Genomic DNA, 24,892 nt, shown 5'->3' on the forward strand with positions numbered 1-24,892 from the left:
CCTGGCATGCATTCACTCAACCAATAACGTACATATGGCACAACTTAAGTGACAAATCATTAAAACAGATCAGTTGTTGCAATACACAACTGATGTCTTATTACCACATTACTTGAACAACATGAATAAATTTTCCAACTGCATTCATTCCTTATATCTAATTACAGTGGCAACATTTCAAACACAGAACATGGTACAGTAATTTAACATATCATACAAATTCAACACTGTGCTACAAACAAAAACATGATGTGTTAGCTTATTCAAAATTTGTTCTTTTACTTTGAATTTCTGATTTGCTTTTCACTGCTCACAAAATTAGTTTGAGACTTTAGCCAAGAGAAACCTACCTTCAATAATTGTGACAAATCATGTTTACAATTAAGACATCAGTTCTGAAGAAATACCCTAAAAAGTGGCTCTCCTATACTGCAAAAATAAAAATTAGGAAAACTGAATAATACTGAAGGCACATTGGTGTGATAGTTTTATTTTTCATTATAAATCCACCTTAACGTGCATCTGTTAAATATTGTTAGTATAAAGAATATTGTGGCTTTGTTAACATTTCAAGTTTGCAAATAATTATCTCTTATCACAATTCCATCCCCGTGAAGCATTTCAGGCAGATAGAAGTGTCATTATACTATAATATTCTTACTATAATAAGTGCAAGGGAATGTTTGATATTTAGAGATAAAATCTTTTCCAAAACAATATTATCCAAACACAAAAGTTACGGATGTATACAAATAGTACAGCACAACTGAAGCGTCTTTTTGTAAACTATTGACCATCAAATCAATGTTTTCTGCACATTCAAAAACCTTTAAAAGTAGTCTATTATCAAAGTGACTAAAATATGCTGAAAACTTCACTTGCACTTTGATCTTCACTCTTAAAAGTATGGAACTTTCAGAAAAGTTCTACAAATATTAACAACAAAGTTACATATGAAATGAGAATGAGTACAATAAAATATTAAAATGAAATGAAACTGGAAAGTTTAGGTGATGTTATACACTTGGAAGGAAATATGGGGGGATGATATGGACTGCCTGCAGGGCGGCTCAAAGCATCATACTGAGCTTGGCCACTGTCAATTCACAGAGCCTAAGGGAGGCCTACAGTATTTAAGTCAGTACAAAAATAAGTTCCGTATTATTAAATTACTGGGCAAGGAACAATGCAAATAAATTACAGAAGTATATGTAATCAGCACAGTTTCTGTGCTGTATAATAAATTATCCCATGGGGAATGAAGATACTTATGAGTCAAATGCTTATAAATATGTTTCAATTTCAATACAAAATCTATGCTACACACACAAAAAACATCAAAAACGTATTGACAGCACTATCATGAAAATGAATGATGATGCACAGTATTTTGTACTTGTGTGAACACCCGGCATAAAGGAGTCACAGACTATCATGGGCACCAGCACACTCCCATATACTTTACCACAAGAGCCCACACAACAAAAAAGCTTATCCAGGTCAGTCCAAACATCCCTAGAGCACCAACCGTTAATTCATACATTTTATAAACATTTCCTTTTTCCCAAATAAAATTAGAGACCTAATGCACCCTTCTTGCAGGGTATTTTCCATCTCTCATGGGATCTATCTAAATTTAGACATTCACAGCTCCCATCTTCACATTATCCGGCATCTATCTTCTCCTTGCGGATCACCCTGAAAGAAAGAAGAAATCTTGCTGGAATATTTGAACGTAACTTAGAAGTTACTTGCAATGGGTACAGAGAAAACATTGCAAGGGAAGGGTCTAGTTGAAGATCATTTTCTAACCCCAGTTCACACTGAACAAACTGTAATAGGGAACTCAAGTCGCTGTCAGTCTAAATACTGATGTGAGTACACTTGCATCAAGAGGAGATGCAGATTGTAGAAGAGTACTTTTCCTGATAAATATTTTATGGCTGTCCGAGGAAAAGTGATTGTGGAAATATAAAGTACCCAAATACACCATTGCTACAATATTTAAAAACTTACATTTTGAAAGTGTGATTAAACTTATGTTAAAATCATGAGGCTGAGGGGAAGCTATGATAAGATAAGCACAGGGAAGGAAATACTGTGCTTCAGTTTGAGGAGCTATCCTGAAATTTGCCTTTATTTGTGGAAACCACAGAAAATCTTATTTCAGATGGCCAGGGGAGGATTGTGCTAACTTATTTGTTGGTACAGTGGGATACTAACCGAGTCCATTGCTGTGTGTTCTAACAGTTTTAATATTACAAGGCTACATTTAATTTATAGTGGCTAAGCATTAAGTCCCTCTCAAATTTCCATCAGAAAGACTTAATTGGCAAAGAAAGGTGATGTTAATACTGAAGGACACACAAAAGAGCCAATCATTTCTACTCCATAAACACACTACAATCTGTCCTGAGTATCTAACTGAACATGTTACAGATCCGTAACTTCCATGCTATGTTCATCAGCTGCCATCCAGCAGTCACATATACATAGAATGCATAGGTGACATGCTTGTACCATATTGTTGAGCAGTAATCTTCCAACTGATCAGCCAATCTTTGTTTACAGACAAATAAAATATCAGATCATTCCTCAGATTTACTTTATCTAAAATCACAATTACCTTTTAGGGAATGTGGATTCTGCTGACTAATGAAAACCAGATGTGACACTCTGGGAAGCTCATCAATGTCTTTACAAAACTTTAGTAGCTTGTATGTTTGGGACACTAAAACATATAAAGTAAACTTTATCCCAAGTGGCTATTTTCCTGCATTTTCATACGTTTTCTACTTAACAACAAGGAAAAAGAGACTGCTACTCACTACATAGTCGGTGTACAGTTACAGAAAAAGAACGCTTCAGATTTTGGACTTCTCTTCTCCCCCCCCCCTCCCCCCCCCCAATCCAGAACTGTAAAGGCTGACATCTTACTTGAAAGTAGGTATGCAGTTCCACAATTGACATTTATAAACTACAGAGTATAAAATATTTAATACCTGCTGGTGATATAGTTCTTCACCATCAAATGTTCTATGGTGACCATAACCAGAAGAGATTTCCCTGTGATGGGATGATGAACTGGTCAATATTTGGCGTTTGCGCTCACTGACTGCCATTTCCTGGAAAATGCAGAAGTTTTATTTTACGTAATACACATTAGCTAACTATTTAATATTGTACTAGTAACTAAGAGTCAGTACCTCTCCTTGGTTGTTCAAAAGTGTAGTAGTCATACTTTCTCCAACAAACCACTTCTGTCCTTTCATCACAATATTATTCGGTGGCTCATGTGTCTGCCCTACATCTGATGACCACACAGTGATGGTAGCACCACCCTCAATTTTAACACTACGGTGAAATTTAAAAACTGTTTCATTATCACCTGCACGTCTTATCAGTTGCCAGCCACTCAAATTCACTTCCTGTGAAAAGACAGAAATATACAGTCTTCTCTTTACAGTGGAAAAATATTGACTGTCAGTCCAAATACTATCAAATTATATTCATAGGTTTATAAGAGTGTGTTATGCAAAAACATATGAACATTGTTAATTTAACAGTCAAGCACAGAATTGTCCAACTATGGTGGACAAAGGCTCACTATTAAGTCCTATTATTTATGAGAATTAAAGAGGCTGCACTGTAGAGAATTTAGAACAATTAATATTTAGCTATTCAGACAAATTCATGTATCCAAGACAAATTGGAGCCCTTTGTATAATTTCAATAATGCTAATTTGAAGTAGAACTTGTCAGTAATGTATTGGCATTGATATTTTAAAGTGCCTTCAAAGAAAGGACGTAAGGCCCTAGCAAAATACCCCAAAATTTCATGGGTCACCACTGATACAAAAATACAAGACCTGCCATTGAATCAAAACATCAGACTACCCCATCCAGTTAAAATACTGAGTAAAGTCTCAAAAGATACTAGTAAAAATCTCTAATGAGAAATTTAAGATTTGCTAAGAATACAGGACATGATGGTTCTTTAGAAATAACTATTAAAATACTGAAAGTGAGTCCCTAATACCTCACATCACACAGGTATTAATTCACGTTCCGCACGGTTTCCTTTTAGCTGCTTAAGGTATACCGTATTTACTCGAATCTAAGCCGCACCTGAAAAATGAGACTCTAAATAAAGGAAAAAAATATTTCCCGAATCTAAGCCGCACCTGAAATTTGAGACTCTAAATTCAAGGGGAGAGAAAAGTTTTAGGCCGCACCTCCAAATCGAAACTAAGTTGGTCCATTGTAATACGAGATACAATTTAGGTCGAATGAAAGACGATACAGCTACAGTAGTTTGGTTCGAGTCGTAAGCTTAGCAGTTAAGCTTTACCAGGTAGCCATTGCTATGTGTCAGGCGCTCCGTCCGTATTTATACGGGTACCCTTCCTTTTTCACGTGCTTCGTCTGGTTTGAATCGATTGCTTATTTTGCTTTGATCTGATAAGTGCCGTTTTCCTTGTTATAGGTGTTTACGTCACTCTAAGCTGAAAATGCATTACTGTACTGTGTCATGCATTGTTTGTCACATTCTGATTGTGCGTGTTCACGGCCTGTCGCCGCTTGCGGCACGACTTGCTTTTGTGCGCGCTACCGCCGCTTAAAAAAAGAATCGTCTCATTAGCGAAACAATGGCAAGAGACTGCAGTTTGTTGTTACTTACACTGCTGCTTTCTTTGATAATGATCAACAAGAACCAAAGAATAGACTGCGTATGATAGAACATGTTCTGAACGAGAGTTAGGCGCAAATTTTTCTCCGTTTGAAAATCTTTGCGGCCGCTTCTTTAGTATATCAAATTCTGCACAGAAATTAGTCATCTTACATTTAAAATCTAGTCAGTTGCCGTGTTTCATTTCTGACTATATCACTATTAGGCATAAGAATAATACGAATATAAACATGACACGATACGTATATTCTTCCGCGTTTGCTGTTGTTTCACTCTAGTTTCGTAGTTTATTAGGCAGACAGGATTTAAATGAGAGCAGCAAACACGAAAGAATACATGGTAAAATGTTTATTTTCATATTATTCTTATGGTGAAGAGAATACTGCATGTGATTCACATTTTATCAGGTTCTTATTAGCAACCATCTCTTCTCACGGGTAGGAAAAAACTCTGAACGTAGAGTTGGCCATATTGACAAACATCCCTAACAGTCTTGCCAGTCGGATTTTCGTAGTACATTGAAATTCTGCTACATTCGAAGATGAACAATACGGAATTTGTATTTACTTCGTTGGACAATGTGTGAAAATGCAGTGGTCGAAACTCGGGGCGGAGAAAAAAAAAAAGGTTTTGGCGCCAGTATTTACCTTTGTGCCCACAAAGCATGCTTGTGTAGCACTACATATATTCGACGGCAGAAGTTAGTTGTGGCGGCACCTACCAACATTTTTCATTTTTCAGAACTTCGTCTTGCTTTGCACTCTATTCTAAGCCGCAGGCGGTTTTTTGGATTACAAAAACCGGAAAAAAAGTGCGGCTTAGATTCGAGTAAATACGGTAAACTTTGATGTTTAGACACAAAGTGATGGCTTCTTAAAACAGTAATTTTCAAAATCTTTGACTGCATGTAATCTTCGACAGTTCTGATATGTTTCCAATGTGTGTCAGTATGGATCCATTGCTTGCATTCCATTGATTCTTCAGGGTTGTATTCAAAATTGTCTAAAAAGAGCATCTACTGCAATTTTTCTGGACATTTCTCACAACACTGTACCATAAAATCTTTTGATTCCAATCTTCATACACTCTTGATCTTTTAGTCATACACTCTTGATCTTTTAGTCATCTTGGATGTACCTCACTGAAACCAACATTCATTTGACAAAAACATTCATTTGACATTTTATTGAATTGTGTATACACATACTGAATGAGATCCAGAAGCACCACTGTGTTACATCATTTTGGCCTGAGCTCAGAAAATTCTGATAAGTTCAGTTTATTTCCATATAGCTAAAAATATTCTTTCTGAATACAAAAGAGTAGGCACTTCTGCTTGAGAATCTTTTCCCATTTATTCTTACTGCAACACAATCTTTTTTGCATGGGCACAAATGAGAAACATATTCTCAAAACATGAGGACATTTTGTTTTTCTTTGTGACTGAGCTTTTTCTCTTTTTGGTTTGCAGGTGTTGCCAAAAATCACACCATCAACCTTTAGTTTCCTAGCCTTCTTCACCATTTTAGTTGAAACAGCAAACTATTTAGCCTTTTTTTCAGTAGTGCAGCTATTTGGGGTGAGGGTCAAAACTAAGTTTACTGCAACTGCTTGAAATCTAAAGCTTAATCTTTAGTTCTTCAGTGAAGATGTCCATGTCTTTACTTTAAGAGACTCTTCGATTTGTATCTGGCACACAATAGCAACTGTGGAAATTACATTAGGAACACTGCTATGGGCTTTAAGAACTTTGCACTATATATCCCGTTGAAGCCCTTCTGCTGATCTGAAGTTTTAATAGTAACTCTCGAAGTGATGATAATGAAGTATTAGCAGTAGAGCAAGCTTCACCAACATCCATGTCTTCACTGGATGGTGATCCTTGCTTAACCTGGTGGATGAGTCTTTTTGGGCCACTTAAATTTTCTGAAGAATTTTAAAAAATTCATTATTCAGTAACTTCAACCTGCATCAGACACTGCAGTGGTTAATGGTGTTAGAGCCTTCTTGGTTTAGCATTTTTCTTTACCAAATTGCATTGCATTAAGTCTTCTGCAGGAATTGCAATTTTCTCATCAACAAGGCATTGTAGTATAAACAAATTTGAGCATCTTCAGTAAAATCAAGCACAGATCTAAATCATGGAAGCTCCTTGTCCATTGGTGACATTTCCTTAACTGGCCGTATATGACTTTGGCCATAACAGAATGGTGATGGCATGACAATCAGTTCCACTAGATCCATCAAAGTAGAAGCTGGGAGCAAGAGGGTCTTTATTCATTTTATACAATAATTTATTAACTGATAACAAGCAATTTTGAATTTTCCACGCAAGTTCTGAAGCATAACTTAAATGATGTTACATTGATTCATACGAATTATTCACTTAAAATCTCGCATTTTTTAAAATTTACTTTTAACAGATTGTCTTGTTTGTATATAAAATACACAAATTAAGTTATTACAACATTTCCAGCTACAACAATGATTACTGACTACTGATGATTCAAACATTCAGCACTACAATTGTACAATGTCACAAGGAAAATGAAACCGCACAGGTAACTGCTCATTTGAAAATTGCCAACAATGAAAGCAACAACTGAAAGTGGCATGATTCAGTAGTATCATTGTGAGGATAAAGCTTTAAAATATTGCTGCTTTATAAGGCCGATGGAAAAAGGTGACAATGGATATATGCACCACCACGCATTCTAGTGTTAAAACATTCTAAGGCAACATAGCATTCCATTCAGTCTTCTAGATTTTATAATTTTAAGAATATTATGGAAAAGATAGTTTCTACTTACCATATAGCAGATAGGCACAACAAAAATACTGTCAAAGAATATTATGGAAAAGATAGTTTCTACTTACCATATAGCAGATAGGCACAACAAAAATACTGTCAGAAAGCGAGCTTTTGTACACACACACACACACACACACACACACACACACACACACACACACACACACACCTATTTTCTATGTTTGCCTTGTTGGTCAAAAGCTCACTTTGATAGTATGTTGTTGCTCTGTGAGTCAGCATCTCTGCTATATGGTGAGTAGGAATTATACTTTCACAATACTGTCATAATGTTGAGAGTATTTTATGAGGTTTTCTAACATTCATATCCATCTACATCTACATGTACATGTATTCTCTGCAAATCACATTTAAGTGCCTGACAGAGGGTTCACTGAACAACCTTCACAATAATTCTCTGTTATTCCAATCACAGCGCACAGAAAAAACGAACACCTATATCCTTCCATGTGAGCTCTGATTCCCCTTATTTTGTTGTTATGATCTTTACTCTGTATGTAGCCTGGCATCAACAAAGTATTTCCACATTCAGAGGAGAAGATTAATAATTGAAATTTTGTGAGAAGATTGCTCCGCAGTGAAAAACTGCCTTTGTTTTAATGATTCCACCCCAAAACCTGTATATTTCAGTGACACACTCTCCCCTATTTTCTGATAATGCAGAACATGCTGCCCTTCTTTGAACTTTCTCTATGTACTCTGTCAGTCCTATCCGGTAAGGACCCCACACCGCACAGCAGTATTCTAAAAAGAGGACGGACGGACAAGCATCGTGCAGCAGTCTCTACTAGATCTGTTATATTTTCTAAGTGTCCTGCAATAAAACAGTCAGGTTAGCATTCCACACATTTTCTGTGTGTTCCTTCCAATTTCAGTTGTTTGTAATCTTAATTCCTAGGTATTTAGTTAAATTTATGGCCCTTTGACGTGACTTATCGTGTAATCAATATTTAATGGATTCCTTCTAGCACACTTAGATGACTTCACACCTTTCATTATTTAGAGCCCTTGCCACGTTACACAACATATTCCAATTTTTGCACAATATAGATATCTTGTTTAAATCTTATGCAATTTGTTTTTATCTTCTGATGACTATTAGTCAAACAACAGCATCATCTGCAAACAACCTGAGACAGCTGCTCAGATTGTCTCCTAAAACATCTATGTAAATAAGGAACAGCAAAAAACTATAACACTATCTTGTGGAAAGCCAAAAAATCACTTCTGTTTCACTCTGTCAACTACGATGAACTGTGACAGGAAATGACGAATCCAGTCAATGATAAGACGATATTCCACACGCACACAACTTCATTACAAGACCCTGGAGTTTTACAGTGTCAAAAGCCTTTTGGAAATCTAGAGATACGGGATCAATTTGAATTACCCTTTCAACAGCACTCAACACTTCATGAGAGTGAAGAGCTAATTGTGTTTCATAACAACGATGTTTTCTACATACGTGTTGATTGGGTGTCAATAGACCGTTCTCTTTAAGGTAATGTTATACAGAAAACTAATATAAAAATTCTTATTGTTGGCATAGTTACCTACCCTGAGCCACAGGAAAATCTCATTAAAAGACACTGCAAGTTATACATATGTTTATTTACAACTAGGTATTCTTATTCACCAAAAGGCAAGATCCAGAAATTAAACAATATACCCTTGAAAGCTCAAAGTGAACAAGTTCAGATATTGCCCCCAAAAATAACCTAAAATTAGCACATAAATTTTGGCCAATATTGCAGATGCGTATCTTTTCATTTAGGCATCCAAAGTTAAGTACATTTAATCCCTATGTACATCACAGGTGAGAACCTATGGAGTTTGTGTGCCATTGGTTCATACAGAAACTAGCTGTGGCCAGTAAAACCTTGGGGTTACGAATTTTACAACAAATCTTTCAGCGACTTCAGAGGCTTGTACCTTTATGTTTATTTATGCACATGACCAAATGTTTGCTAGAACTTGTAAAACATCTAGGGAACTTTGCACATTTGCACCTTCATATGTGATGTGAAGGTGAGTGAGCCTATTATTAAAAGGCCCCAAACATTCAACTACTGAAGATACTTAAACTGAAATTTGGTATATAACCATAAAAAGACGATCTAGAACCTTCACACCAAATTTCATTAGATTTTGAGATGGTAAAGTGGAGACACTTTAATATTGGACCCTTTGACATGAAATAACCCACTATTACACTTACTTCCAGTAAGAATTGGACAATCGAGATTTGTCTTACTGCGGAATCAAATGCAATGGTCAAACAAAAAGTACTAGCATAATATCAAATCGCTACTGAATCAAATATCAAATCCAACAATATTTTAGCTGTTGTAACCGTAAACTACAAAGAACACCTATATCACACAGTGTTTCCAGTATTTCCTGCTAGCATTATTCAGCTCCATATTTAACAGTCTTAACATACAATTCACTGCCCACAAGCTGCTAAGAGAGTACAACGGTCACAAATAATACAATTAAGGTTAGTGAATAACTTTTTTACCCTCCATCAGCTCAGGGAGGCAAACTGCTTCCCTCCTGTCAATACCTACCTTTCCGCTTTTATTCTGAAGTCTGACAAATCTGCCATCTGGGCAGACTTCAGTGATGTGCACTTCACCTTTTGCACTGCTCTTAACTTTATAGTCTGAAAGACTGGCTTCCTCAGATTCTTCCAGCATAGTGCGCTTGCGCTTTTGTGCTCTCACAGGAGTTCTGCGCAGTGGGGTGCTTCTCGACACACGCCCTGGAGAAGCGGGAGACTGCCCTGGGCTTATGTTCAACCTAGAACAGTATCAGAAATATTGGATTAACATAAGGTCACCACATTTTCATTTGAAATTTGCAAGCAAATTACATCTGAAATAAAGCACTTCTGATAAATACATGTTTTGGTAATTTATATGGAAACAACTGGCACCTCTGTTCTTCCGATTCCAATAATTTCCTGTATGCAGCTATCTCCAGATCTAAAGCAACTCTGATGTCCATGAGGTCTTGATATTCTTGCAACTGATTTGCCATTTCATCACGCAAGGCTTGTAGTTCCTTTTCCAATACATCACGGTCAAGTTGAAACTTAAGTCTCTCGTCATCCAACAGTTTCTCAAGCTCGTGCAAACGTCTCTGTAGGATTGAAAATACTTTAGTATACATCCAGGAACTATCTTGAGGTACACAATACATTTCAGTTGATAAGACTCACCAGAAGAGATGCATTAGCTGACTCCAGTTCAGCAATCCTGCCATTGAGGCCCTCAATTCTTGTGCGTGACTGCCTGAGCTCATCTACGGCCATCAACGAAGCATCACTGTTGCGTTGCAGTTGATTCTGTAGGCTCTTCACCTAGAAGTCATTATTACACTATCAGAAAATTACAAACCACATACAGTAATTTTACAGAAAAAGCTGTAGTAAATTAGACTGCTTTTGCTTTGTTGGTACAACTCACAACAGCACCAGATTGTGACTGCAAATGAGTAATTATTATTGACCCATCCCACTGTTGTATAAAATTTTTATATTATTAAAATAATAGTAATGAACTGCTTGTAAAGAAGCAGTTGTAAACCATTTTCTTTTGTACATTTAAGGCTGCCATTTAAAAACATAAAATTGATGTTACACAAGAATTACCATGATTAGTAAAACAATAATGTGTGATAAACAATGCACATTACAGAATAAAAAGTTAACTACAAAGTACCACATACCTTGCTCTCATACAAGCTTTCAATCTCGTCACGATTCTGCTTCATCTGTTGCTCATACTGGTCTCTTAGTTCTTGTAAAGACTGTTGAAGCTTAGCTTCATATTGCTGTGTGAGTCTTCCATCAATTTCACTTATTTCAATCTGACGCCGTGTTCTCACTTCCGATAATTCTTGATCGAATACCTAAACATTATGTTTTTTATAAACACTCTATACTTATTTTCTATTTGTGTACAAACTACATGCAAAAAATTGATTTCATTTGGTAAAATGGTAGTGATTCCTTTCTAGTGAAGACAAAGCGAACCCTTGTGAGGACACCTTTGTGTAGAAGGCTGCACCTCCACATCTTTGAAACCCATCTAATAAATGTATGAGCAATTGAAGCTTAATCTCAATAAAATGTCCAAGCTTAACTTAAGTATTGATCCAGAAGGTTTAAAGCTTATTTTGGAATTTACCAAAATTTAGTGCTGAAGCCACATCACATCAATTAATCAAGACTTAAAATATGGAATACAAATGTGACTAAGAAAATAATTTTTACTCTAACATAAAAACAGTATGTAATCTTACTTTGCAGATATTACAACAAAGACTGTGTTAAAAATCTGATAGCACAGTACAAAACGACATTCAACACCTACATTTGGAACATCTGGCATAGTCTTGCGGTAAGTCTTACACAATAAAAATGTCAGTTGGCCCAGCAGTAACATCAAGACTTAAAAGTAAGGTCATCAAACAACAAAAAATGCCAAGGCTGTGCTTCAGTCAGTACACAAAAAAAATAAATGGTTGGTATTGATAAACATAACTGTGCTTGTCATGAAATACAACTGAAGCATTATTTTTTATCCATTCCTTGAAAACATTACACATTGCAATTACACTTTTGTGGTGTCATCTCACTGACAACTACTGTCCATAGTACTGAAATCTACTTCAATACCACTTTGGAACAAAGCACCAGACTTGCCAAGTTTCTGCTGAAACATGCAAGTTCCATATACCAAATAGTTTGTATTTAATGCTAGAGTTAGCTAAATGTTATTGTGAATTCCTATGATGCCCTATTTTTTATAGTCTATATTGCAGAACAATGACATAATTACGTTGGAAGTTATGTCTAAATTTAGAATATTTTCCCACTGAACACACAAACCCACGAGAAGTGTACTCCCAAAGTTTTACTATATAAGAAATAGAAACCATGATACAGATTACAATTTTCTCCATCTGCTTAATTTAAACTTCACATGTGCAAAATTATTTTATTGCATGTGGCAAATGGTAGGAGCAAACTAACCTGTTCCTTGAACTGAAGTTGTTCCTTCAATGTTTGCAATGCGTTCTCAGCATCAACTCTTAGTAATGTTTCATCTGCCAGATGTTTGCGGTGTTCTTCAATTTGCTTACGGAGAGCTTCACACTCTTTCTGTAGTTCCTGCACAAAGGAAAATCTTTAAATTAGTGATTATCATCACCACACAAAATTGGAAATTACAAATACTGTGATACAAACCCTTAGTTCTTCAACAGCTTTCAGCCGTTCATTTTCTGCCTGCTTGTATTTGTTGGACAAGTCATTAAGTCTCATATCATTGAGTTGTAGATTCTTCTCAGCAGCCGCCAATGCTTTCGACTTGCGATCTAACCTAGGTACAAACAGATTAATATCACCATCATTTCCATTAGCAAGTCTACAAGATATTTATTTCTACAGGTCAACTGTTAGCCAACTGAATAACAGCACTGTTGTGGCGTATACCCGTCAGCTTTGATCAGTATCGCCATAATTTAGTCAGTTAATACTCCATTTATTTTAAGCAAAAGATAATAAATCAAGTATCTCTGTAACTACGCATGATAACTGTAAATTGAAATAAATGTGTTGTTAAAAGACAGGGCTAGGTATGATGCACACATTTTGTCACTTTTAATTTAAATCATTTATGTTCCAATGTATTAGGTACTTATTTTCATTCTTAGGGATTTGAGATTTTGGAGGAATTTTTTGATTCTGGATAATTTGTACCTTTTGCTGTTCCTTTGTAGGTATGGATTTATCTATTCCAATGTTCATGGATGACTTTAATGAGGCTTAGGTGTAGATATGTTGGCTAATTCATTTCTTTCAGCTGGGTGGGATTATGGCTGATTATGTTTGTCATCAACTCAAGTGTGGGATGCAACTGTCAACTGAGGTTCTCCATGGCAATGTTAAGTATGTCCCTTTCTTGATTTCACTAGCACTAGTATCTTATTCTTCAGCTTACCTATACAGGTAAACTTAATATGGCACTAGGACTGCAAAAAGCAATTTACGTAACATACATTTGAAAAATGGATGTATGTGATGTATGTCCACAATCTGTTTTCTCTATATTACTATTCCTTTGTTTCTCAACATTCGTCTATGCTTTTACATCTGCAATGCATCATCTGTGGTAACTTGTGACGACGTTGCTCAAAACTGACAGGTCGTATCCCATTCTTCGCTATTTCCCTGTTGTGAACACTTCAAAGTCCTGAGCATCACACCAAAGAAAAAAGTTTAATTATACTTCATTGAAACAATCAAAGCAGTAACTATAACATCTTTGTAACACTACTTAAGCTCCATGTAAAAACCAATCAGTCTGGTAACTAACTGGTTTGGATTATTAAATTTCAACATCAAAGTCACAGCTAACAACTTTAATTTATTTAAACCCTCACACATCAAAGTACTGTATTTTCAAGCATTATTAACTTTATATTTTGTGCAGGCAGGGCCCCACAGCTCAAATATTTAAATACTCACTGCTGTCTCACATCAACAGACCACAGTGTTGGATAAAAATTTCAATTTTTATTAACTCTGTCAAATGACATTTTGACACTATAAATTCACCAAATTCCCTTCCTCTATTACTCCCCACAAACGTAATCTCTAACAGTTGGAAAACAAAGTTAACTGCTATTTAACAAACAGAGCACTTGTTTCTAAAGTGCTTCAAATACCCTACCAAGTGCCTGCTGCATCATTTAGGCTGAAAATTCTTCAATGGACTGGATAGTTTTGCAAACAGCTTCATGACAATAGTGTCTTAATTATTTCCCTGATCAATTCCTTAATAGCAGTTGAGGAATCTCACCTTCCAGTATAAACCTTAAACAACATTGTTCAACTTATGAGGTGAACCAGATGATTTCTCCAGCAGGGGCATCATCAACTACTGTTTTTAATCAGTGTCACTGACAAACCCACATTGAAAGTTGCTTACAGCTTAATACTGCCTCAAAAACCATGACATGCTAATCCCTTAATTTTATCACAACAAATTCATTCAAATGTCTACCTGCATGGTATCTCTGCCACCCCCACCCACAGTTTACTTACATGAAATAATTTCATGTCAAAAGAACTTTCAATTAGCAACCACCATTCCAGGGCCTTTCTGGGATGCTGCAATATTTTCCTAATCTACATACAGCTGTCCCAAGTTTGCAACCACAGACACACTAGATAAACCCTAATCCTAACCCTGCTGCAATGTCACTCTGTGGTCCACATGCCAAATGATTACTTCACTGTAAACATTGTCCTATCTGCTTCTTTTCTGATGCTGTTAAATCTCATTCCTATTTCCTGATGCTTAACTGATTCGCTGAATTTCTAAAGTTAGTTTAAAGGTCAGTTACGGTGTTTTTGTAATTTGAGAGTGTTAAAGAGTATTACCCTATGGCTAAAAATATTTGTGTCATACTATTTCCAAGAGGAATGTAAGGGGAGGTGGAGGGTGAAGGTGAAGCGGGCCACAAAGTAAAGCGACGCTCACGTCACCAAACCAATGCGGGCCGTGACATCATCGCTAAGTAAAGAACGCCGCCACCGGCGGCGCTTTCTCTTAGGTAATCCGTGACGTCACCGTAGTTTCAACGGTTGCCTGGCAACTCGTTCGCGCCCGACATGCAAATTCCTTCCGCTATCGCGTAGAAGCACGATCAGTCGAACAGTATGTATGCACGAGTTCATAGTTCTACCAGCCCACATCACATCTCACGCTTATCATTGTTGATCTGTGTGTCAACACCATCTTCAGCTATGACACCATGCTGTCATTTTGTTGTGACTTCATTACTTTTATTGCTATATTAAGTTCCCTATGGCACGAATGGTAACGTGGAAGGGATAGGGAAATGGGTCGGTGTGGCAACATGGGGACGCGGCGACGCCGTTCTCTGCGCGTGCAGCTGTAAGCACACCGTATATCCCCCGGAAAGAGATATATATATCTCTCGCTATTCGCAAACACTTCCACCCCCTCCTACGTGAAGAAGCAAGCCGCGGTGGATTCACCGTGGGAGAGCTGAGCTTTAGTAGTACCAACTAACAGTTTGGAACACCGAATAAATGCTGGTAACGGGAAAGTGGGGCAACGCCCAGAACGAACAGCGGCAGAGGCAGGCAGGTTAAAGGGATCAATAGCCTGGGCCCATATCCCGTGAACACGCAAAATGCGAATTACTCTACCTGGAAGTGGAGTTCGGGTCGCTCGTTGCTCGTTTAATTTAGTATTTTAAATTATTTTCATTTTTCCAAATAAAAAATAATGGTTAGTTTCGAATGTATGATCTCTTTACAAGATTTTAGCAGTATGGTTTACACTTTCACTTATAAAGCTTTAACCGCTGCCACAAATGGCATTTCTACATTAAGATATAATGGTGATATCTTCTTCAATATGATACGAACCAGCCATGTAAAACATAACTGCTACTTAACTAAGTGTGTGTGGCCCCAGCAATTTTATAACATTCCCGTGTGTCTGATCGTGGCTCAGAACGAAGCGAGGACAAAAACCATCACAGAAATGTCGCGCTAATGGGATCAAAACTGTGGGAATTCATATATTCTAAGCTTAGGGCGACAGCTCTTACTATCCCATAAAGTTTCAGATACGCAAGCCGCACTTTCTCCGTTGGCTTCACTTTCGTATTTAAATGGATTTTATAGTTGCAAGAAATTGCCGTCAAAATACGCATGCTAATAAGGAGAACGTACGAACTTCCCCTCGCCGATTTGACTCATGGCAATACTGATTTCAATATGCGTAAACAGGTCATGCGAGTAAGCACTTAATCTCAAACGTGAGAGGTCTTTGGGTAGAATCTAGCTGCCGGTAGTTTTCTTTTTCACTCCCATTTCCATTTGTTATGACTGTACGGATTATCAATTCTTTATGATTCTTTTATTGTGGAGAGTGACCGAACTCCACCCTGGATGCTCTATCTAAAATGACGACCCTAATCATGTAATCCAGGAGAACATAATTGCTGTCCAATTTCTTCGGGAGTAGTAATCGTCTGACAAAGACGCTTCTACTTGGTGCCTAGAAACAGATCACCTTCGATTTATCGGTGGGAAATATTTCGTTTTGTACTACGAGTAGTTTCTCCGCTAACATTTCAAAATGTTCTGAAATATTTGTTCTACAATTTCCATGTATTATTCTGTCATTACTACATAAGGAATCGACGCAATGTGTGTTCTGGAGAAAGTTTTTCACTACACACGGGTGCAGTTTTAATAGCACATTTGAAACTACATTGTAAAGCGTTTCGGGTTCACATTCTCCTGATGCTTCGTACCAGGCATAGCACTACACTTACTCAAAAATCGGACATCTTGGAGCGTGGGTGAATACCACGGGGAATAAGAATGAAGTTTTCTGCAGGTTTCTAAAAGCTGCTCTCTCCTTTCACCAACCTGAAGTCATTTGTGCATATGCAGTTGTTACTGGTGGGTCAAAACTATCTGCATGAATACCGGGAAAGTGTGTTCAGCGATGGGTGGAACCGTACCTGCGCAGATACCGGGAAAACGGGGCCCATGGTGAGTTGGAACGTATGGTTATGAGAAACTACACCAAAATTTTAGAGAAAAATCCGATTTTCCAGGCTGAAGGTTACGAAAATAACTTCATTAGACATAATTTGCGCAGTCAGAAAAATCAATTACGTGAAATGGAAAAGCGCCGACACCGGGATTCGAGCCAGAGACCTCGCTCTGATGGAACTAAGCACGCACTCGCTCGGTTGTGGTCTCCTTGAACACTAGTGACCATACAAGAGATATATCTCCATGTAAAAATTTTCAAACTTGTTTTCTCGAAAATAATTTTGAGTAGAGTCTTCCCGTTTACATAATATATTGGTAGTCCTAGATTAAAGTGGTTCAGCCAGAAAACAGCTGTAACAGGTTCGCAGCAACTTCTTGGGCTTCCCCAAATGCGAACTCTCAAAATATGTGGCATTTTTGTAGTATCGCATGGAAGGAAGAGAGTACTTACAAGTGCTTCTCGGACTGTAGCAGTGTCTTATAAAATGCTGGAAGAAGTGGGCTGACAAATCATTCTACATAGGATCAGTGAGAAAAGGAATAGGTGGAAACTCACACCAGAAGGTACAAAAACTGGCGGAGGGGGAATAACATGAACAAAAAATAATTGGGGGCATCGGATGTGGTCCTACTCCAAGATTGGCACAGGTTTTTACCTGTCCTATTTCGAAGAGGCTGACAAATTTGTGTATGATGTGACATGGCAGGTCACTAGCCGTGTCCGGCGCCAGTACTGTTACTTATTAAGAACCATCCTGTAATGACGCTTAACCTGAGTAGGGCTCGCGCAACGGCAGTGAGGGGGACGGCGCTCTTATCTTGCTCAGGTAGTGTGTTAACTTCGTAGCTGTCACTGCGTTCCCTTCACTATCGATGTACACAGCACAAGGAAGAGTAACTGCATTATGATACCTATCTGTACTTCAATAAACAGCCCTTTATGTTGCTGCTCTGTTGCGTCTATACTTTCTTCTGTCAGAGGACAAAAACGGAACAACGTGCTGAAAAGAAACGTCCTGGTGGTGTCCAAATTGCTCTATCTCTTTGTATACCTGAGTGTTTGAAAAGACATGCTGTCAAATTTGTGCATAACAGCGTGTACATTTTTATACAATTTAAGCATTTTTCAGTAAAACTGACTATATATGCTAATTTCACTATCTCATAAAATGTCTTTTCCAATTTTTAAAACAGGTTTCGACGATTCAAATAACACGACTATTTAACAAAAATAAAGGATGGGATCACATGGTGCGCAACACGAATGTATTTCATTTATAGTTGCAATGCAGCAACCGTCCACCAGCAAGTGACGTCAGTGTCAAAAGTCTCGGTAATAATGTTCCACAAGTTTATCTTATGCTTTCCCTGTAAGTAGCACACGCGCCTAAAGCAGCAGGGAGGGTTGGGTTGTTTGGGGGAAGAGACCAAACTGCGAGGTCATCGGTCTCATCGGATTAAGGACGAGGAAGGGAGTCGGCCGTGCCCTTTCAAAGGAACCATCCCAGCATTTGCCTGTAGTGATTTAGGGAAATCACGGAAAACCTAAATCAGGACGGCCGGACGCGGGTAAATCAGCAGGGATATACAGATATTCTGACAATAGGGTTCTTGGTGCGAGCCACCAAGGCCTGGACGTTAGTGCGTGTCTTGACCGAAGACCAATTTTTTTTTTTACACTTCCAAACATGGAGATAAGAGCGTTGCCAAGACAGAAGTGGCCAGTTTCCACCGTAACAACAGGCTCGCCAACGAAGAAACAGGTACATTTTGAAGAGAAACAGCTGAGGCATAACAGAATTCCACTTTGTCTAGACGTCACCCAACACAGCAAAGAGCACCTACTCAAAACTGCCACCAATAGGAAAGCAGGAAACATCTTGCAGAAACTTTTGGTACAACATTGGGTTCATCAGTTTGAGCCTTATGAACTTCTGCTATTGGATTGTTTTACCCAATGGCAGAACATTGCGCTACAGCCTGGATCAATAGCCCAAATCTACTGGACTCGATAAGCAGTTCACATTCGACGTTTTAGTCAGCAATTGTAAAAAATATTCAAGAATGAAGACTCAGGGAAATTAATTTTATCCGCCTCCTGATCATGACGTGACCTTGTTTCTACCACGGAAACTTTCTCGTCTAACCAGCTGAACGAAGGGCTGGTGCTCAATTAACAGAAATGTGACGGCAATCAACTGTTCCGAGATACCAGCACAATCTTCCAATGATACCTGCTCAGTTTTTAAAAACAAACCACAACTTCAAAAGTTAAGTGACGGTGCGTTTGGTATATTTTCGCCAAATGAACCTGAACGAAACAGCGATATGTTTCTTAATGTAAGTTATGAGATACCAGACAAGAACCGCAATTTATTAATCTGATGTCACATGAGTGAGAAATTTAAATTCAAAGGCGAGACTTCAAGAAAGTGTGTCTAGTTCGACGAACGCTAGCAAATTTGAAAGAAGTGTAGCACGTGCGTGTAAGAACCACGTGTGCTTCCTTGTCAAAACAAGGCGTTTAATGCTGAATGCGCTATCAGGCAGGAAACCCACTTCCTGATATGCGATATTTCCCTCACACAATTTAAGACTCACTTTAATTCACGTAGCCTGTCCCAGTTTCTATGACAACTGAGGATTCTTGGTTAAAGTAAAATTTAGAAGCTAGACATCACAATGGGAAATTAGCAACAGATTCCACCTGCACTTACTACTACCTGTGCATTACTTAGCATTTGCGCTATTAAGAACAGACTACGCTTTTTTCAGTGTCCCCAATATAAGAAGGCACATGGAAATAGAAGGCGGACATTCGAGAAGCTGGAAGTGTTTACAACCTTCTACACAATTTACATTTGCCGCTGTTAAATCCTTGACCGCAATACCCACCACTAGGCACCTTGAGTATGAGCAACTGCTTCGAATTTCAGTACTGAATACGTGGTATCAGCTCTGCAATGCTAATGCAAACCATTTCGTCGTCCCTATTATTTTTTAGTACCGGAAAACTCATGGTGACACACACACACACACACACACACACACACACACACACACAGAGAGAGAGAGAGCTCAGGTTTTGAAGAAATAGCGATCACCAACCTGGCAACTATGCCGTGAGAAATGTTCTCGAAAAGAATACTAACTAATACAACAATTTGCATTCGCTACTACTACAATTTCTTCAACTATTTGGTATATATGGTTACAGAAACACTACCGCCGTACGTTCAGTTCCTGCTGAATTATAGAGTATGCTTTACTTTTACAAGACCGCTGTAAGAAAAACATTTTTTGTTCATTTATTCGAATGCCTGGCCGATGAACAACGTTCTACATACGTAGCGTGTGAGATTTTTCGGAGAACCAGTCTGACACGCGCCGCGCCGCGTAACGCTTCCGTCGACGCGATGACATCATCCTGACGCCATTCACCTCTGCCAGCGCAAACGCTATCCGGTTTTAGTGTAAGGGCGGGTAGCGTCGTTGAGGGGAACGTCATCACTTGGACAGAACAGGAAGACCGCGCCCTCAAAGACCCGCACGATCCTTGCCATTCCGCCAGTGTTCATGCGTAAACTTTGGTTTCGATATAAACAAACTACGTTACTGGGCTTGAACGAGCGTCGCACCCACGTACTTCGAATCGATGTAAGCACCTTTTAGCCTACCTTTAGTACCTACTACACAGTAAGGGTGGGCGTTGGTGATAAGAGGTTCCTGGAACTAAAGCATTCATTCAATAGATATGCGAACCACAAAACCGCTTTCAATGTTCATGCAACCCAGGTGAGAGTAAGGTTAGTTGATAAGATACTTGGGAAACTATAAAGGATATGGCTCACGCGTATAGGATCCATGCCAATTAGCATTAACATGAGATACATAATGCAACACGAGTGATCTCAAAATTTGACCCACGGGAGAGAATGACATTAAATGCTAAACGACGCCAGCGGATGCTTTAAAAAAGGCGACAACTATTGACCGGAAGTCTACTTACACAGATACAAGAACTATTGAAACTGGGAATCTATGTATACAAGTTCTAGCTCTCTCTGCATTACTTCCGTAAAGACTGCAAAGACAAGATTATAAACACTGGCTCGCGAAAAGTCATTTATACAATCATTCTTCCCGCGCTTCGTACGCGAATGGAATGGGAAGGAGCACATTCGTTGCTCAGTTAAGTAAACAAGGTAAGCATAAAAGGATTTTGGGTCATCTTCAACGGGAGGGCAAACTCGTTTAAAGGGTAACCGAGCTGTCGCTTCAGATGTACACTTTCTCTCGATCGTGGAGTTGTGCAATTAAGTAGGTCAGGGACAATAAGGCCACGGGTTTTGAGGTTGTGCCGAAATGGGGCGATACCTCAAACAAAACAACAAAGTCGCTACTTCCTCACAGTGTACACCAATCAGCTCTTCATCTATAATCAGAAAAAAATAGAAAACGAAAAAGAATGAACAGTGCGCGGTCTCGTTGATTGTGTGTGTAAAACACTCACAAATACAGAGTTAGTGAACTCTGTCAACTAAACTTTAACAACAATAAATTTTTCTGGCGGACAGAATATCCCTGCGACAAAACAAATGCAGTACCCATTCGAAGCACTTCATGATCTGCTTATTCATTTTCCGCAAATTCATTCCAAGAAACATGTACAACGCTCCCCAGCCCGTTTCCCTACTTGCAGCCCCGAGTCCACCGCCTCCCAACGATTGACAAAATGATTCTGCAAACGTTTAAAAAATTAAAATGAACGTAAGAAAGAACTGCCACGAACAAAAAAGGTATACTTGTTGCAAAACATGCCAAGATTTTATAGCTACATCTCATTGGAAAATTTTAACTCAGCGCAACCCATATGGTGTTTTTCGAATGAACTATCTTCGACGAAAACCTGTCATCAGTAAACAGTATCACTGAAGGAACCACCAAAAATAACAGGGCATAAGTCGGGCAAGGTCAGTCCAATACGTCACCGACATTTAACGTCATCACATCACAGTGGCTACGTTGCTTTTATGTTCCCAGTTATATTTAGCTATCACATCATACGCAAATTTTCTCTCGTGTCCGAACAGTTCCACTGGGCCGCCATTCAGATACACAGTAACTATACATACAACAGTTGATACAGCCATGAATAAAAACAATGCTCTAAGCACCCCGTAGAGTTTCACTTAAAACTACGCACAGTCACCGAACTTCGCATTTCCAAGTTTCGGAAAGTCTTAAAGTAACAATTCACACACACACTTAGCAAGTGCCAATTCTCTCGCACCAAGATGCCAGTGCAAACCTGCAGCGAAACTCTAGCTGGTTCTAATTATACAAACATGTGTAATATGCTGTTGGAACGCGCTCCAAATTGTTGGCTATGTTTTTATTTACATATCCTTAAGCATTACTGAAGGCTTGTCAGTCTTCCAACACTAGTCGTTACCAATCCTTGCAAATCAAAATGACAAAATTAATGTAAAACTGATCCGAATGATGTGCAAAAGTTCGATGGGCGAAGGCAAAAACGCTCAGGAAAGGAATTAAATTTAAACAGTTATATACAAGTCACGTTCCCTAGTGGTGAAATACATGCTCTTTCACTTATTGTTTTCCCTCGATTTAAATTTAGTAGAACCTAAACAACCAATGGAAGAACTATGCACATAAACATACCGTTTGTTTACGTTAGCTATCTTATCCAACAGTGAACTATGCTTTAACATCGTTATCAACTTCATTTTCGTTGTTTTATCTGTCAAGCCGTGCACCTTCTGCAATGAAACTCAAGGACAATCTTGCAATACACGTAACAGCAATGTAGGAACTAAAATCATATACCCCATTTCTGAATGACACTAATGAGAAACATGCATATCTGTACCCAGATTAATGTAGATCTATAGCCAAACAATGGTACATAGGTCCTACAAGAGTTAACAAAAGTACGTTAGAAAGAAAATGCATCAATTGTTGCATAATGTCCGCAAATCACTGCAAACCTAACTTAGAAGCAACAGACCAAATTATGCACAGAAAAATTACTCTTACAACAGATTTCCGCAAAAGCACAGAACATTTGTTTCTACCAAGATGAAAGATGCTACTGACAAGCTATAATTTCGTAACCACAATATAGAGTGCAGAACAATTTTCCTGTGGCACAAATTTAACACACAATGCAATAAATATAGTGACAAACGCAAATAGAACCACTTCAATATATCTGCTTAGAATAAAGTTCAACTATTACGTGAAGACTAGCACCGTCACAACTTACTATCAGTTTGCAAATTTTATCAAGCACCAAGACAAAAAGTACGGTACCTCTTGTGTAATGCTCTGCTAACTTAATTCTTGCACCCTATTTTATTTAAAGCTGAAACATGTAATTACAACACACACACACACACACACACACACACACACACACACACACCGCTGCTTGTTACTGCACGAGAAGATAAATTACGTTCCAATCAGTGTACGAAATCCAAATAATTATAATATAGAAAAAACTCTGAGCACATACGATCGCCTACTGCTATATGTCAACAGATTCGAAGGATGATCATATTCCCACCAAAATTAATGAGTTTTGAAACGCAGTTTTACTACCTGCAATCATGTCAACAACCGTTGCATTGTTAAGTACAAACATTTACAATACTTGGACAAAAATAACTGTACTTACTGCGTTTTCAAGCCATCGTTGTCATCCTTCAGCCGTTTTACTTCTATCTCGAGTCTTGCCCTGTCTCTTGCAGTTTCATCCAGCATCTTCCTGGCTTCGGCCAACTCTTGCTCATAGATTGATTTTAAGTTCTTAACTTCTCTTGTGACAGTTTCCTGACTGCTCTGTATCTCTCGAGTTAGTAGGCTATTTTCTTGCTCTAGCTGCCGCACGCGATCAATGTAAGTTGCCAGCCGGTCATTGAGATTTTGGAGATCTGCCTTTTCCTGCAAACGGCTGTACCGGGTCGGGCTTAAGGGACTACCCGGCCTGCCCGACCCCGGTGTAGGGGTAGAAGTGCCAGGTTGAGGCGATGAGATCGAAGAAGATGCAGTAGAAGTTATAGTGGTCCGCTTTACAGACTTCGTAGCCATGTTTAAGCGGATCAACAACTAAAAACACAAAGTACACCGACAGCAACGCCCAACTACGCCACGCTAATATGGCCACACCAAGCAAAGGAGTACAAGCTCACTGGTACCGAACTTATCACTCCGTACGGAACACGTGACCTCTGACGTCACAGACGCTCTCCTCTGTTTGAATTTCGTTTGCGTTGGCGAAGATGATAGACCTATGCCACAGATGTTTACCGTCAACATCAAAGAACTTGTTGTTACAGATATGAATTACCTGTTTTCATACAAACAAGCAGTTACCTTTCAACTGTATGTCGTAATCCAATTGAATACGTGTACCAATTAAAATCTGAAGAGAAATCTACAAATGTATGCCCTCCACGAAGGTCGAAAATTACCTTTTCCAATTTTTCAGTATTTTTAATCTGTGATGGCTGAAAACAACGCCGACTAAAAGCAAATAATAAATAAGCATAGGAAATACCTGTATCTTACAGCAGCCACGAAGGTCACATCAATTAAAGAACTAGTTCAAAAGATGCTCATTTTTTGCGACTGAATGCTTCCTTAGCAAACTACCTCTGTTTATACCTTTCTTTAATTTTAAATAATTTCCTCTTCACAAGCAATTTCTTATGGTTTCAGGATAGGC

The 24,892-nt window shown here is 38.4% G+C and overlaps 1 protein-coding gene across 1 annotated transcript; it reads right to left on the reverse strand.

The window, feature by feature from the left end:
* Window positions 1–474: 474 nt before the first annotated feature.
* LOC126191557 (lamin Dm0-like) lies at window positions 475–24,394 on the reverse strand. The gene is made up of 10 exons (XM_049932470.1): window positions 23,843–24,394; window positions 12,778–12,910; window positions 12,562–12,699; window positions 11,253–11,435; window positions 10,744–10,884; window positions 10,459–10,664; window positions 10,091–10,322; window positions 3,207–3,428; window positions 3,003–3,125; window positions 475–1,698 (listed from the first exon to the last, which is right to left on the reverse strand). The coding sequence occupies exons 1-10, from the start codon at window positions 24,253–24,255 to the stop codon at window positions 1,660–1,662; spliced, it is 1,830 nt and encodes a 609-aa protein (XP_049788427.1). The 5' UTR covers window positions 24,256–24,394; the 3' UTR covers window positions 475–1,659.
* Window positions 24,395–24,892: the final 498 nt, after the last annotated feature.

This window comes from Schistocerca cancellata, chromosome 6 (genome assembly GCF_023864275.1).
Source record: "Schistocerca cancellata isolate TAMUIC-IGC-003103 chromosome 6, iqSchCanc2.1, whole genome shotgun sequence".
NCBI lineage: Eukaryota > Metazoa > Arthropoda > Insecta > Orthoptera > Acrididae > Schistocerca > Schistocerca cancellata.

Bases quoted from the DNA above. Each gene is read 5' to 3' on its own strand.
- LOC126191557 (XM_049932470.1), bottom strand. From the start codon at position 24,255: ATGGCTACGAAGTCTGTAAAGCGGACCACTATAACTTCTACTGCATCT. The intron at 12,700-12,777 runs GTTTGTATCACA...TCCTTTGTGCAG, and splicing joins AAGCTGTTGAAGAACTAAGG to GAACTACAGAAAGAGTGTGA. The intron at 11,436-12,561 runs GTTAGTTTGCTC...CATAATGTTTAG, and splicing joins AACTTCAGTTCAAGGAACAG to GTATTCGATCAAGAATTATC.